The sequence below is a fragment of the Podarcis melisellensis genome (genome assembly GCF_964234715.1).
Source record: "Podarcis melisellensis genome assembly, chromosome: 5".
Taxonomy (NCBI): Eukaryota; Metazoa; Chordata; class Lepidosauria; order Squamata; family Lacertidae; genus Podarcis; species Podarcis melisellensis.
The window spans coordinates 100,857,062-100,873,889 of record NC_138537.1 but is presented as its reverse complement, the minus strand read 5'-3'; the positions used below and the strand labels follow the sequence as shown (position 1 = coordinate 100,873,889).

The following is a 16,828-nucleotide window of genomic DNA, read 5'->3' as shown; positions in this document are numbered from 1 at the left end:
TTGTGGCCTCCTTTCTTGTAGAATGTTTGATGAAAATCCACCGGCAAAGGCAACTGTAGCAGAAGAGTGCTCTTTATCGTGAAACTATTGCCTTAAAATCTGCTCTTTTTCCACTTGTAAGTCTGTTGGGGCTCTCATGGTGGAGGAGGAAGTGGGTGTGGATGTTATGGTCATCCTCAGTAGAGGAATGGCCCCTTTAGGGCTGGTGTTAGCAGAGCATAAACGAGAGAGGTTCTTAAATTATACTTGATTTGTGGAATGTTTTGTACTGCCAGAAAAGCATGGATTGAATCAGTGAAACAGGATTGCTATTTTGGTATAGCTTGTAAGGACATTCTTTCTGGGCAACACATTTAACTCATGTGTCTTAAGAGTTCTTATTTAGCCGGCGTTTTTCTGTTTGGATTCCTTTCTCTTTTGCCCCTCAGCTGTGGTTGTCCCCCAAGATTTTAAGGCTTGGGGTTGTTTTCTCAATTTATCTTCTCTCTCTGGCAGCTATAATCCATTTAACTAACTTTAATATAATTTTACCCTGATGAGTATAAAATCATCTTATATTTTTTATTTCTTGTGCACACAGTATCTTAATCGTGACCCTTCCAAACCTCTTGCCTGTTTTCCCAACTCTGTTTTTGTTCTCTTTCTGTGTTGGATCCCTTACTATCTTTCCTTCTTTGGAAGTATGCAGTCCATTCTAGGTCTTCTAATCTACTGGGGGAAATTGGTTCAGTTGTCTTTGTGTGTCATATATTTATCTTCTTTGCATTTTTCCTCTTGTTTCAGTTTTTACTATCTCTCCTTTGACTTTTGTTTCTGCTGGATAGTAAGCTTTATCTAGATTCATTGGTACCCATCCTTCACCAGGATTTTGGTGCCTTGGCTGCTCAGGTGGATGGTTCTACCCAGTGCTTTTTTCTTAAAAAAATGTTTAGGGGTACTCTCATTTTGACTCAAGAAAACCACCATTTTATAGTTCAAATTGGAAAAAATAAATTCAGTAAATGGACAAAAGTGCAAAGATTCACAAAATGTTTAGTGGTATGCATCCCCCCAGACAACAAACCACTGGTTGTACCTAAATGAATAGGTAGCTGTATGTAGGAAGGATAAGGCTGCCCGCTTTGGGAACAGGAAAATCCCCACCAATCTGTGGCAATTGCTATTCAAGGCATCTACCTCATACTTGGGTGTGCTGGTACTAAAGCCCTTAAACACCCTTTCTTGTGAATATTTTTTTTTTAGCAACCTACCTGAAATCTTGCCATCCTTGAACTATATCAGGAAGGCTTCTTAAGTGCCAGGCACCAAGAGGCCAGAAAAGTACCCAGGACATATATCTACAGGGTATCCAAAACCCTTCAAACCATTCCTGTTCAAAATCTAAGTACTGTACCATTTGGAAAATCTTTCTGTTGAAATACTGGTGCTGAATGGTAAGAACCATCCATCTTGGTAGTTTTCAATGTGAGCACATTGCTAGCAGGGCATTTACCTGTGACTCCTGCATTGCAAGGGGTGACATGACCCTTGTGGCCCTTTCTTTTTTTTTTTTAATATAATTTTTATTAAGTTTATAGTATACAAAATCCAACTTCCAAACACTTATTTCCATAAATCTAGTGGACTCCCCCCATCTTCCAAACACTGCATTCTCTGTAAGTTTGAAACCTCAGCAAATTGTTAACTTATTTTAAACCTAATAATATATCTTCCATTTTATCGTGATATCTGGTCTCTAAACATTTCAGTCCAAATCCATTGTTTTAGTTTCAACACAATAAAATTATTTCATTACACCACTTCTGTCTTGTTGTTCCTTATTTTCCAATTCAAAAAATTAACCGATGCTGAAGCTGTAATTTCCTAAAAAGGAGCATTTTTTAACATTCATACAACTTATAATGCCTTTTCAAATAGTCCTTAAATTTTTCCCAAACTTCCTCCGTTTCTTCTTCTCCCGAGTCTCGGATTCTGCCAGTCATTTCAGCCAGTTCCATATAGTCCATCAGCTGCGTCTGCCATTCTTCCAATGTGGGTAAATTTTGTGTCTTCCAATGCTTTGCCATCAGGATCCTTGCTGCTGTAGTAGCGTACATAAAGAAAATTCTATCTTTCTTGGCCACCCTCTGGTCTACCATGCCCAGGAGGAAGGCCTCCGGTTTCTTGGGTAAGGTAAATCTAAGTACCTTTTTTAGTTCATTATGTATCATCTCCCAGAAGGCCTTCACTTTCGGGCAGGTCCACCAGATGTGTAAGAATGTCCCTTCCTCCTCTTTACATTTCCAACATTTGTTGTCAGACAGGTGATATATCTTTGCAAGCTTGACTGGGGTCATGTACCACCGGTATATCATTTTCATAATATTTTCCTTCAGGGCACTACATGCCGTAAATTTCATTCCGGTGTTCCATAACCTTTCCCAGTCTTCAAACATAATGTTGTGCCCCAAATCCTGCGCCCACTTTATCATGGAGGATTTAACAATCTCATCCTGTGTATTCCATTTAAGCAACAAGTTGTACATTCTCGAAATTAACTTAGATTTTGGTTCAAGCAGCTCTGTCTCTAATTTCGACTTTTCCTCCTGGAAACCCACTTTTTTGTCCGCTTTAAAAACTTCCTGAATTTGAGCATAATGTAACCAATCTCGCACCTTGTTTTTTAACTTTTCCATACTCTGCAACCTCCAATTATCTCCAATTTTTTCAATTATTTCCCAATATTTAGGCCAGTGGGCCTCCCCTTGTGGCCCTTTCTAACCTTCCTATTCTATGATGCTGTGGAGTCTTAAAATCAGACCAATGGGGAGCTATCAGGATTAACTCCAGATTTCTGCTTCTTTATTTGCTATAAGTTTGATGAATAGTAGACATAGGACACTGCCAAGTAGAATGATAGAATTGTAGAGTTGGAAGGGAGCCTGAGGATCACCTAACCCAACCCTCTGCAACCCAGGAATAAGCAGCTGTCCCATACAGGGATCGAACCTGCAACCTAAGTATCGTCAGCACCACACTCTAACCAACTAAGCATACAGCAGATCTCTTGATACTCATGAGCCAGATAAATTTTTGTCTGAATATAAAGTTCCCACTTGTCTGTTCTCCAGGGTCAAACAGTAAATGGTAAGCAGAATGCATTTCCAGTAGTCCTATCTTTGTCCAGCAGGCACCTTTGATTAAGTCTTTTATATTGGGTGGCCTGCTCCATATTGATGGACATTTCACCTACTGTGGCATTTGAGTAGATGCGCCTTCCTTGTCCTGCTTGAAAGCAGAGAAGATACAGGTGACTAGGATGGGGAGAAGGTGGCTTTACCTGGTGCAAGCACAGACGCTATGTGGGTTGAAAGCACTTTTCCTCCTTTCTCCCCTTTGTCAGGGAAGAGTTAGAAGTTTTCAGTTTCTCAGAGGGAGAAAGCATTCCCCAAGGGGGGAAGGAGAGCAGTGAATCTAATAGAAGGGAGCAAGAGGAACAACAGGGAGGGACCGGCTGTTCCCAGGAAAGGCAAGGGTTCAGTTCTAGCTCAGATTCGGAGGAGGGGAGATACAAGCCAGCTCTAGCCAGGAGGTTAGAAGAGCGGGGAAACGAAGGGAAAGGCACCTTCGCCATTTTGAGGGTGGCTGGTCACGGAGAAGCAGAGCTCAGAAGGTATCTGAAAGAAGTGACTCTGAGGAATAATAGTTAAGAACTGTTTATAAGATTATTTTGTTAATACACAATAAAAAGTTATAAAAGAACAAGAAGCGTTTGTGTGGTGATCTGAAGAGGACAACGACCAGGCCTGACAGAATACCTTCTGCTCTGTGCCTCTTCACTATAAGTAAGAAGGAGAAGTCAAGATGGAGGGAGCTGTGGCACCAGTTGGGCAAGGAGAAACCCCAGCGCTCCAGCTAACATTACAGGACTTATGGCAACAGAACTTACAGTTGAAAAGTCAAGTCGACGTACTATCAGCAGCACTGGGAGAACATAGAACCATGCTGCAAGCGACATGTGGAGATAGAGTGAGTAAAACATTTACTGTACGTCCACGTAGCTTCAAGGGAGAAAGCTCTGAATACATGGCTTTCAAGACAGAAATTTCTTACATAATTGAGATAAAGGATAAAGAATTTCAATCTGAGCAAGAGAAGGTTGCTTATGTGATTAATTTCTTGGAAGGGAGGGCTAAGGACTGTGTTATACCCCTAATATCTCGAAGGGATGCTGCCCTAGAAAATCTACAAATGTTTCTGCAATATCTAGGCACGATTTTCTTAGACCCTGTGCATGAAACAACCACAGCTAGGCAGCTGTTGAGAATGAGACAAGGAAAAGACACTGTGGGAGTTTATTGGTCCAACTTTAGTTTGCTGGTGCAGAAATTAAAATGGGATCTGAATTCCCCAACAGTTGCAGCCCTTTTTAGGGAAGGACTGAATAATGAGATTTTAGACCAATTGGCCCAAATGCCAGAACCTAGTTCCTTGGACTCTCTGGTCCGAACGTGCCTGCAATTGAGCCTACGCGTGGAACGGAGGGCTAGTGAAAAGAAGGAACAATGGAGACTGCGATGGCGGGGAAACAATATTGAAAGTACAGAAAGCAGAATGAGCAACGTGCCAGGACGAGAGCGGCCAGAGCCCATGGAATTAGGGGCAGCCAGACCCCTCCCAGTTACTACCTCTTCCATGGTAAGAGGAAATGCAGGGAGAGGAAGAGACACGAGGTGTTGCTTTGTCTGTGGATAACCAGGGCATCTAGCATGACAATGTCGCAATCGTAAAGGATGGGAGTCTCTATCTGGAGCAAACATGGGAGAAGACAATTGCCCAAAGGAACTGCATCAGGGAAACGAATGTCCCCGGCTGGAAATGGGAGCTTGCAGCCGGGTGGAGGAGCAATAGAAGGCTCTCACGCTGAACCACCTATTCCAGGACTAATGATGAAGGTGAACTACAACTACCAAATGGACATAGGGTCCAGGTAGAGGCGCTGTTAGACTCAGGAGCGTCAGCAGATTTCATAGACCAGAAATTCGTACAGGAACACAAAATCGCTTTGTTTTGTTTATTTTAAAGAATATTTATTAAAGTTTTCAAGAAATTATATAACATAGAAACAAAAAGAAAAAAAAGAAAAAGAAAAAGATAACAATAAAATAAACATACATACAAAACAAATAACAAGTATAATTTCGATCCCTTATAGTCATATAAATTACTTTCCCGACCTCCTCATACCTCCCCTCTCTGTATTCCAATCTCTAATCAAGCCAATTCAGCAAATCCTTCCCCTAATTTCTGTTTAATTTTTGATCTTTCTTTTCTTAATTACATAATCATTACAGCTAGAAACCCCTTAATTTCTAAATCAACATCGTTCTAACATTCAATAATCTTACAATGTTTCTTAAGATAGTCCTTAAATTTCTTCCAATCTTCTTCCGCCGTCTCTTTTCCCTGGTCTCGGATTCTGCCAGTCATTTCTGCCAGCCCCTTATAATCTATAATCTTCATCTGCCATTCTTCCACGGTGGGTAATTCTTGTATCTTCCAATACTTTGCAATAAGTATTCTTGCTGCTGTTGTAGCATACATAAAAAATGTTCTATCCTTCTTTAACACTGATTGGCCTAACATACCCAGGAGAAAGGCCTCTGGTTTCTTCAAAAAGGTATATTTAAGTACCTTTTTTATTTCATTATAAATCATTTCCCAGAAGACCTTAATCCTTGGGCATGTCCACCAAAGGTGAAAGAATGTACCTTCGTTCTCTTTACATTTCCAACACTTATTATCAGACAAGTGGTAAATTTTTGCAAGCTTGACTGGGGTCATGTACCACCTGTAAATCATTTTCATAATATTTTCTTTTAGGGCATTACATGCCGTAAATTTAATACCGGTGGTCCACAACCGTTCCCAGTCCTCAAACATAATGTTATGACCAATATCTTGCGCCCACTTGATCATAGCTGATTTAACTGTTTCATCCCGTGTATTTCATTACAACAGCAGGTTATACATTTTTGACAAATTCTTAGTTTTGGGTTCTAACAGTTCTGTTTCCGATTTTGATTTTTCCACCTGGAAACCTATTTTCCTGTCTAACTTGTAAGTCTCCACTATTTGATAGTAATGAAGCCAGTCTCACACTTTGTCTTTCAATTTCTCATAACTCTGTAATTTCAATTTATCCCCTTCTTATTCCAAAATCTCCCAGTATTTCAGCCATTTAGATTCCATATTAAGTTTTTTAACGGCCTTTGCCTCCATAGGGGACAACCACCTTGGAGTTTTGTTTTCCAACAAATCCTTATACTTGGTCCAGACATTGTACAATGCTTTCCTGACAATATGGTTTTTAAAAGCTTTATGAGCTTTAACCTTGTCGTACCACAAGTATGCATGCCACCCGAAAGTATTGTTAAAACCTTCTAGATCCAAAATATCTGTATTCTCCAGAAGTAGCCAATCTTTCAACCAGCAGAAAGCTGCAGCTTCATAATATAGTTTAAAGTCTGGCAGGGCAAATCCACCCCTTTCCTTTACATCAGTTAATATCTTAAATTTTATTCTGGGCTTCTTGCCCTGCCAGACAAATTTAGAAATATCTTTCTGCCACTTCTTAAAACAATCCATCTTATCAACTATTTGCAATGTTTGGAATAAGAATAACATTCTAGGCAATACATTCATCTTTATAGCTGCAATTCGCCCCAACAAGGAAAGCTTCAAGTTTGACCAAATTTCCAAATCCCTTTTCACTTCTGTCCAACATTTCTCATAATTATCTTTAAACAAATTCACATTTTTAGCTGTCATGTTGATCCCCAAATATTTCATTTTCTTAACCACAGTTAAACCTTTCTCATTCTGAAACCTCTCCCTTTCAATAGGTGTTAGATTTTTCTCCAATACCTTAGTTTTTAGCTTATTCAATTTAAATCCTGCTACTTGACCAAACCACAAAATCGCTTTGTTACCTTTGAATTTCCCACTAAGAGTGAAAACAATCGACGACAGACCGCTACTGCCAAGAGAAGTGACTTACGAGACTCCACCAATGAGAATGGATATGAGTCATCACTCAGAGACCAGGGCATTTCATGTGACCAAACTAGCTGGGCACCCGATAGTCCTGGGCATGAGTTGGCTCAATCGTCACAATCCAGTGATTGCCTGGCATCAAAGGTCTTTGGTTTTTGGTTCAATCTATTGTATGACACATTTTTGGGGCAAAAGGGGAAAATCTCGGTGGAAGTAATGGGAACAGAGGTGGAAGGGAAGTTGATGGGGAATGAAAGTGAGATTCCGTCACAATATATTGCTTATCGGGATGTTTTTTGTGAAAAAGACGCGGATAAACTTCCACCACATAGGCCCTATGATTGCAAGATAGATCTAGTCCCTGGGGCACAGTTGCCACCAAGCAAGATATATGCCATGTCGTAAGTAGAATCTGCAGCATTGAGGGAGTTCCTGCAAAAGAATTTGCAGAGAGGTTTTATTAGAGAGTCCACGGCCTCGGGGGGGTGCTCCCGTCTTTTTTGTCAAAAAGAAAGGGGAGGAAGGGGCACCGAGATTAGTATGTGACTTCAGAATCCTTAATAGCCAAATGAAGCCTCGCGTGTGCCCACTGCCACGTATAGATGACCTCTTAGAGAGAGTAAGGTCAGCCAAAGTCTTTACCAAGCTTGATCTACGAGGAGCATATAATCTGATAAGGGTCAGAGAAGGGGATGAGTGGAAAACCAGTTTTTGTACTAAATATGGTGCATTTGAATTCTTGGTAATGCCTTTTGGCTTGCAAAATGGCTCAGGGGTATTTCAAACCTTCATCAATCACTTCTTGGCAGGTACACTGGATCAGTTCTGTGTCTCTTATTTAGATGACCTCTTAATATATAGTGAAAGTATGGAAGAACATGTAAAACATGTCACGCAGGTGTTAGAAAGATTGAGGACCAACAGGTTATATGTGAAGTTAGAAAAGTGTAAGTTCCACACACAAAATGTGGAGTTCCTGGGATATTGCATTTCCCACAAAGGGGTGCACATGGACCCCAGTAAAGTTCAGGCAGTGGTGGAATGGGAGGCACCTAAAACTAAGAAAGATCTACAGAGATTTTTAGGATTTGCTAATTTCTATCGTAAATTCATAGGTAATTACTCCAAAATCACAACACCACTGACTGATTGTCTAAGAAGCAAGGGGGCATTCAGATGGTCTGAGGAAGCACAGAAGGCCTTTGACAAATTAAAGGCGGTGTTTGCTTCAGAAAAATATCTTATGCACCTAGATCCAAGTAAACGTATGAAGGTAGAAACTGACGCCTCTGATAGGGCTATTGGGGCCATTCTGCTGCAACAGGACAAGGAAGGGGACTGGAGACCCTGTGCCTTCTACTCTAGAAAATTAAATCAATCAGAACAAAACTACACCATATTTGATAAGGAATTTTTAGCTGTGCACGCTGTCTTTAAAGTGAGGAGACATTTTTTGGAAGGGGTGATTGACAGTAACAGATGAGTTTGCAGAAAAGAAAATGGAGGAACTGAGAAAAGGTAGAGGGGAAGAGGAAGGTTTCAAGGAAAAAGGTGGATTGTTGTACAGGAAAGGGGTGCTGTATGTACCTGCAAGTGAATTAAGAGGTAAAGTGTTGAGGCAATATCATGATAACCCAACTGCAGGACATTTTGGTAGAGAAAAAACCCTGTATCAGATCACACGGCAGTTTTGGTGGCCAAAGTTGAGGGAGGAGGTAACGCAATATGTAAGAGGTTGTGAAGTATGTCAACGAGCCAAGGCACCCAGAGCAGCTCCCGCAGGGTTGTTGCAACCTATGCCCACGCCGGGAAGGCCTTGGGATGTGGTTTCTATGGATTTTATAACGGATCTACCATCATCGCATAGGCATACAGTGATCTTTGTGGTGGTTGACATGCTAACCAAGATGGCGCATTTCATACCATGTGCCAAAATTCTGACCGCGCAGGAAACTGCAAAGATGTTTTTAGATAATATTTTTAGGTTGCATGGTATGCCATCACAAATAATTTCAGATAGAGGGGCCCAATTTACATCACAATTTTGGAGGAGGTTAATGCAGTTACTAGATGTGGAGCTAAGCCTCACGTCGGCGAGACACCCGCAAACCAATGGGGAAGCTGAAAGAACGAATGCAACACTGCAACAATATCTGAGGTGTTATGCTGGTTATCAGCAGGGCGGGTGGTTAGAGAAGTTGAGTCTAGCAGAGTTTGCGTATAATAATGCAATGCATGTATCTACGGGCAGAGCCCCATTTGTGTCAAACTATGGCTTGCACCCAAGGGCATTCCCAAGTCAAGAGGAGCAGTTAGCAGTACCAGCAGCAGAACAAATGATAGAGGAGTTGAGGTGCATTCATGAGATATTGAAAGAGGATTTGGAAGAAGCTAAAGAGGCTTACAAGAGAGCTGCAGACAGGCACCAGCGAGTTGGGGAATAAATCCAAGTAGGGAGCTGGGTATGTCTGTCTAGCAAGGGACTACCAATACGAGGGAGGTGTAAAAAGCTAGAACCAAGGAGATTGGGACCTTTCCAAGTAAAGGCTCAAATTAACCCAGTTGCTTTCAAGCTTCATTTGCCTGAAAATATGAGAATACACCCTGTATTTCATAGATCTTTATTGTCAGTGTTTGTACCAGCGCATAAGTATCAAAGTTCAAGGGAACCACCTCCTTTCCCCACCATGATGGGGGAAGAGGAGACCGAAGTGGAAGAGATATTAGACTCAAGAATAAGTAGGAGGAAATTACAGTATTTGGTTGCATGGAAAGGGTTAGAAAAAATTAACGTTCCAGAATTGCAGAGAGAATTTCATAGAAAATATCCCCACAAGCCAAAACCCCATAACTGGCATCTTCAAGAAATTTTTGAAGAGACAGATAGCGAGGAAGAAGAGTTCATAGGGTTCGGTCCTTCAGAAACAGAGGAGAGCGAGGAGGAGGAAGGGGGGCTTAGGGGAGGGGGTGATGTCAGGGAAGAGTTAGAAGTTTTCAGTTTATCAGAGGGAGAAAGCATTCCCCAAGGGGGGAGGGAGAGCAGTGAATCTAATAGAAGGGAGCAAGAGGAACACCAGGGAGGGACCGGCTGTTCCCAGGAAAGGCAAGGGTTCAGTTCTAGCTCAGATTGGGAGGAGGGGAGATACAGGCCAGCTCTAGCCAGGAGGGTAGGAAAAAGAGCGGGAAAGCGAAGGGAAGGGCGCCTTCGCCATTTTGAGGGTGGCTGGTCATGCAGAAGCAGAGCTCAGAAGGTATCTGAAAGAAGTGACTCTGAGGAATAATAGTTAAGAACTGTTTATAAGATTATTTTGTTAATACACAATAAAAAGTTATAAAAGAACAAGAAGCGTTTGTGTGGTGATCTGAAGAGGACAACGACCAGGCCTGATACCCTTCCCACCTGTAGTCATGTGCTTTATGTGGAAAGTGGCAGTGAGAAAGAAAGCAGAAAAAGAGGTGAGAAGGAAAAATAATACATAAAGTAAAGAATAAGGCAAAACAGGATAAATTCTCTAAAATTCACCTGGAACTCCAGTTTCCAGCAACTATGTCAGTGCAGATCTAGACAATGGAAAATGATTCCCACCTGCTGAGATGGCAATCAGTCGCTGGCCAGCTTGGAGAGGTCACCCCAACAAGTGAATGCCTGACCTCTATCCTACTAAGCAAACTGTATTGTTATGGATTTAGGGCAAACCTTAGAAATGAATAAATGCCAGGGTTTTGGTTATTTGTGATATGAAAAGAGAATGCAAGCGGCAAAGGAATTTCTAGGCTGGTTTATGCAAACCAGCCCGGCTGACTTAGTGAAAAACAAACCTAACATGGCAAAAGGTGTTGACGGGACACTATGGAGAGCAATCCTTTAATTTGGGGGGTGAGTGATGGGATGTACATTTGAGGGGACAGGAAAATGGAGTTTTCAAGCAAGGGGTTTTCTGAGAAGGAGGAGAGAGCGAGCGGAGATCCAACTTTGAGGAAAGCAGCTGAAGGTTGCCTGCACTGCTGCCTCTCGAACTGAGTATGTCATAAGATCTAGACTCCCTCCATGCAGACTGAAGGTATAAATAGGTGAATAAACCATATTTCGTAAAGCACAACAGTCTCCACCATGTCTTCCATTCTCTAAGTGACACAGACCCTGTGGGGGTGCCTGGGACCCCATGGGCTCTTGCCACTGCTTGGCAGAGAGGGGCAGGCACACGACTTTTGTAACAGTATTTTTCTGAAAAAACTTATAAAAATTATAAAGAAAAGTGAGAATAACTTCTAATATAAAAAGCATAGAAAAACCAGACTGTTAAATATTTCAGCATGTAAATTATTATCTTATTTTTGGAAACTTTATTTATTGCTAAATGCAATGAAGTTAAGAGAGTTTAAAATTATCTCTGCAATGATTTCTCATGAATTATTACATTATACATATGTGAAAAACATACAGATATTTTCAGTACCTTCTCATTTGACTTGATTTGAGAATTTAGAAGCCTTTAGATGTGTTCTTTCATTTTCAAAAGAGTTAGCTAAATACACTAAGGCTAATCCATAACCAGAGCACATCCAGTGAAATAAATAAAATTAAGTTAGTGAAGTCCACTGGTTCAATGAGTCTGCTCTCTGTATGACTTAATTCAGATATTACCCCTTGTGTTTCCAGAAGTAAATTTTAGTGTTTCCCACCTCCTGCTTCTAGTCAAATGGATTTGGAATGAAAAATAAGATTCTACATCCATTTAACAGAGCGATAAATAACATGTATAGAGTTCTAAATGAGCAACCATATGAGCTTCTTCTCAAAGAATGTGATACTGAAGTTATTCAACAGGGACTTGTCAGTTACTGCATTCTTCAGCCATTACTGAAACCCTTGTGATAAAAAGTTGCCATTGTAAAACTATCTTTGGAGGCATCCTTTAACTAGATTTCATATGGCCATGAAAGTGAAAATCAAAGACTAAAACAAATAAGGCCGTCTGATTAATCTTGAATCAATAACTCAATTCTCAGTGTCTTAGAATGATCATCTGCAGCATTTAGTTTAGTAACTACATACATTTTCTGTGGTTTTAGAGGGACAGTTTCTTTTGTTCTGCATCTAATGTAGATTCTTCTTGTAATAAAGAACTCAGTTGTTTCTGTGCACAAGAGAGGAACAATTCCAGACTTGATAGGCTACGCTGACGGATAACACAATCAATCTGTGAGGACAAAAGAAAAATATACTTAGAAAAGTAATCTGTATTAAGAAAAAAAATTGCAACTATAATCAGTGAACACTTTGCCTTATTAAACAGCACTCAGCTGTATCCAGTGCTAGTTCTACTTAGAGTAAATCCATTGAAATTAATGGCAATATAGTATGGTCCATGGGGTCACGAAGAATCGGACACGACTAAATGACTAAACAACAACAACAACAATGGAGGACTTAGTCAGATACAACCCACTGGACGTTTGTGGGAATTCAGTACATTGCATATTAGAAAGCGTGACCAATGGCTGATTTCCTTTCAGCTTCAAATATGAAAGAGAAAAACAAAACCTAAATCTGTGAGTCTATGTAGATATTTCATCATTACAAGGCAAGCAGTGGCTTTAAATCATCTTAGCTGTTCCTGCAAATTGAGTCAGAATATAAATAACCATCAACAGGATTTCCACATATCTAATGGTGTCAAATTTCTTAACTAGGAAAGCAAGCCATGTATTTTTAAATAATCTGTTTTTAATGAAATTTTAGAATACATGTGCTTCACCCCTTCAGTCTCTTTAGCTACTGAATTCCTTTAATATGATCTCTGAATAAATATGACACTTTTGTTCCCTTTAGTGCATATAAATCAAATTTAAGGGATTCCCAGGGAATTGTCTTTGTTTTCTGCTTTTGTTTTATAAAAATTAAGTTGCTTGTTATGTGTAGCAAGCAGAAGATGAGTAACAACATTGGAGACGCTCCAAATATTCCATTAAAATACCAGCCTGCTAGATTGGTACTCCAATGAAACATTCATTTTTTCCCCAAATGTAGCAAACAAAACTTAACCAAGTACTGAATCAACGCACAAAACCTTAAGAGGTCAAGAGGCTCTGCAGAACAGCTGGACCCTCTGGGTCTAGGCACAGCCACAGCAAGCCTGGCTGAGAGCTGTAGGAGGGCCCTTGGGCAATGGTGGCTCGAAGTAAGAGCAGCTGTGTCGGTGCTCCCTAGTAAAGAAGCAGACTTGCAACTGTGCAGAAGAAAAGGGGGGAAAGGTGCAGCTAGACTGGTTGCGTGGCATGGCTTAGCACTGTCCCTTTTCAGCACTTGCAGTCAAGCGCAGCGTAAGGCCGTCACCAGCCTTCTCAGTGGTTTGGCTGGGACCATGAAGACCCCAGCAGAGAACCCAAGCAAAGCAGTGGAGTACCTCAAGGAACTCAACAAAATCGTCAAGATGCAGCAGGAGCTGCTGGAGAAGATTGAGCAGCAAGTGGCCAAGCTGGATCATGAGAATGCCTGCCTGCAGCTCCAGGCACATGCAGGCTGCTGCTTCTGCAACAGCAGGCAGCCCTGCCCACCTCGCTGCTGCTGGAACGCACCACAGGTGATAAATCTGAAGATGAAAGTTCAAGAAACCCTCAGGACTCTGCCCATGAACTGCAGAGAAAAGTTGGCAATAACAGGCATGGTGTCTTTCAGGCACACTTGCTCACCATTACTAAGTTGCCAATGCCTGCAGAGGTCCCCCTAAACGAAGTTCCAAAGCCAGGAAGATCTTTGGCCCATCTTGCTGCTCGAAGGCAGACCATTCACCCATTAGCCGCTCCACGGATGGACCAAAATAGGCAACAGACTGCTGGAAACTTTCAGTCACAGTGCAGAAAGGTCTCCAACCTGTTGGCCACAAGATCCGGAACGCTGTCTGCAGACAAACGCCGGCTCCCTCGGCCTGAAGCCAGATGAGCGCCACAACCCTATAGTGGCCTTTGACTGGACTTAACTGTTCAGGGTCCTTTACCTTTTTCCTTTACTTGCTTATAGTAGTAGCATATAGGAATGGTGTGCATAGATTTCATCATCATCATCATCATCATTATTACATCTATTATGAAGGTGGTGGGAATAGGTGCCTGCTGTTTCAAGATTTCAAGGGCTGGTTTCTAGGTTTCAAATTAAATCTCTGGAGCCTCAGTGGAGGAAAGGTTTGCTGCCGAATTCCCACTCGACTCCTTCATAGCTTTTCAGGCTGGAAATGGCTTGTCTCATTCAACACCACATGAACCTAACTACTCAGCTCATGAACAGAAGTGTACCTGTTCTCCTCATGCAGATATTAAAGGATATGCACAGTATCCTGCCTCTGACAGCAGCGGATGCTCCAGAGGAAATACACGAGACGCCAGAGGGTTAATGAGAAAAGGAAATGGTTGCCACTGAGCTCGTTAGAGGCACAACTTCATTTGTTATTATTTTTTAAAAAACCTCAAAGTCAAATATTACAGAATAATTTCCCCATTTATCTTTATATTCCCACTTATAAATCTGGGGCGGTGGGGAATCAGAACTAGATTAAGGATAGAGGGTGGTGGTGGGGAACCAAGCAAACAAAGCACAAAAGGAACAAGAACACTATCACACTGTTCCTATAATATAATTCTTATGTTTTACTGAAAGCAAGGTGGTCAGAAAAATTGTTCATATGCACCTCCTTCTGCGAAGGAAGGATGAGATGGTGGTGTTCCACAGGAAAGGCAAAACAGGAGAGGCATATAGGGCCTGCCTTAAATGTCAGGTGCCACCTCCTTTTCTCGTAGTTTTCTCTGGAGCAGCTGTCCTGTCCCACCCTCTCCCTCCAGATCATCATGGGACAAGCCAACTGCTTCTTCTGGCTGAACAGGAAATTCCCACCCCTCAACTGATACCTGGGAGTGCCTCTTTTTTGCATATGCAATACTGCATGAAATATGGGGAAGAATATTGTTACAAAGTCATGGCCAGCATATCATAGCCAAATGCACATGGCAGGCCACACTCTGGATCTTGTTTTCTCGACTGGGCAGGAAGACCAGTCCCTGGTCGTGGTCAGATCACTTCCTGTTGAGATTTAGGATGTCAGCACCTTTTCCTGTCCTCAGAGGCTGTTAGGAAGGTCTGCCCTCGGAAGCTGATGGGATTCTAAATGGCTCTGGGGGTTTTCCAGCTGATATGACTGGTGCTCCTGTCGAAGCCCTGGCTGACCTCTGGAACACCCAAATGGCTCGGGCTATTTGACATGATTGCCCCTGAGTGCCCTCTCCCACTTCATGGAGCCCAATTGGCCCCCAGGTATACTCTAGAGATAAGGGTGAGGAAACAAGCTGGGAGATGGCTTGAACACAAGTGGAGGAAAGATTTGAATGACTTCAACCGAATAACCGAACAATGGCAAGAGCTCATTATCAAACCTACCTAGTGGCAGTGAAGGCAGCAAAGAAGGCATACAGTGGTACCTTGGTTCTCAAACCCCTGGAAGTGTTTTTGAACGTTTTTTGGAAGCCAAATGTTTTTGAACGTTTTTTGGAATCCAAATGTGTCTGTCGGCTATTGTTTCCGGGGTGCCTGCACCAATCAGAAGCTGCGCCTTGGTTTTTGAACATTTCAAAAGTCAAATGGACTTCTGGAATGGATTATGTTTGACACTTTTATTTTTGCTATTTATTTTGCATCTTTATTTCTGAGGCTTTTTTGGTTAATTTGTTTTTGTGACTGTGTGGAACCCAGTTCTGCTACTGATTGATTGATTGTGTGACTGCAGAAATGGATAAAATCCAAACAATGACTATCATCAGTGCAAGTAAGAATTTTTTTTAAAAATTTTTATCATTTACAATACTGTCTTATTTATTTTATAGTACTGTACATTGATTATTGCTTTCATTTTATGGATTAATGGTCTCGTTAGATAGTAAAATTCATGTTAAATTGCTATTTTAGGGGTTGTTTTTAAAAGTCTGGAACGGATTAATCCATTTTGCATTTCCTTCTATGGGAAAGTATGCTTTGGTTTTGGAACGCTTTGTTTTTGGAACGGACTTCCAGAATGGCTTAAGTTTGAGAACCAAGGTACCACTGTACTTTGCTGCCTCCGTGGCATCCTCATTATGTTGTCTGGCAGAACCTTTCTGGGTTGTACGGGGCCTTTTACAAGCTGGCCCAAAGGAGGTGATAGAACCAATGGTAGCTTGCTGGTAGCTTGCTGTGACTTGTTTGCAAAGCATTTTGAGGATAAAATTGCTTGCATCCACCAAGACCTTGACTCTGCTGTTATAGCAGATGAATCTCATGGGGTGTCCAGAGCACAGTCTAGTCCACTTGTGTTGGATGAGTTTCAGCTGGCAAGGCTCGTGGATGTGGACAAGGTGCTCGGATCAGTCAGGGTGACCACTTGCCCCTCTTGGCTGATAAAACCAGCAAGGAGGGAACAGCTGGCTGGGCCAGGGAAGTAGTTATGAGAGGGGGAGGCAGTGGTAAAACCACTCCTTAAGAAACCTTTCCTGGTTTCAGAAAACCTAACAACTGGGCAGTTGCTAATCTCCCTTTCCTGGGCAAGGTTCTGGAGCGAGTGGTCGCAGACCAGATCCAGGTTCTTTTGGAAGAAACTGATTTTGTGGATCCTTTTCAATCGGGGTTTAGGCCTGGTTTGGGAACAGAAACAGCTTTGGTCCCTCTGTCGAGAGACACACAAGGGAAACATGTCCCTGTTAATTGTTCTCGACTTCTCAGCGGCCTTTGATACCATCGACCATGGTATCCTTCTGGAGTGACTCTCCGTAC

General features: G+C 41.8%; 1 protein-coding gene across 21 annotated transcripts in view; it reads right to left on the bottom strand.

The window, feature by feature from the left end:
- The window catches only part of CCDC91 (coiled-coil domain containing 91), a 183,242-nt gene that overhangs the window by 23,650 nt on the left and 142,764 nt on the right, over positions 1–16,828 (bottom strand). For 18 of the 21 annotated variants that reach the window (XM_081913312.1, XM_081913326.1, XM_081913325.1 and 15 more), the window contains one exon: positions 11,270–12,236. In XM_081913312.1, coding sequence (XP_081769438.1) covers positions 12,105–12,236 — 132 coding nt within the window. In that variant the 3' untranslated portion in view covers positions 11,270–12,104. Of the gene's footprint in view, positions 1–11,269; positions 12,237–16,828 lie in introns of those variants that run through there. The other 3 variants (XR_014168775.1, XR_014168776.1, XR_014168777.1) reach the window with 1 other exon arrangement.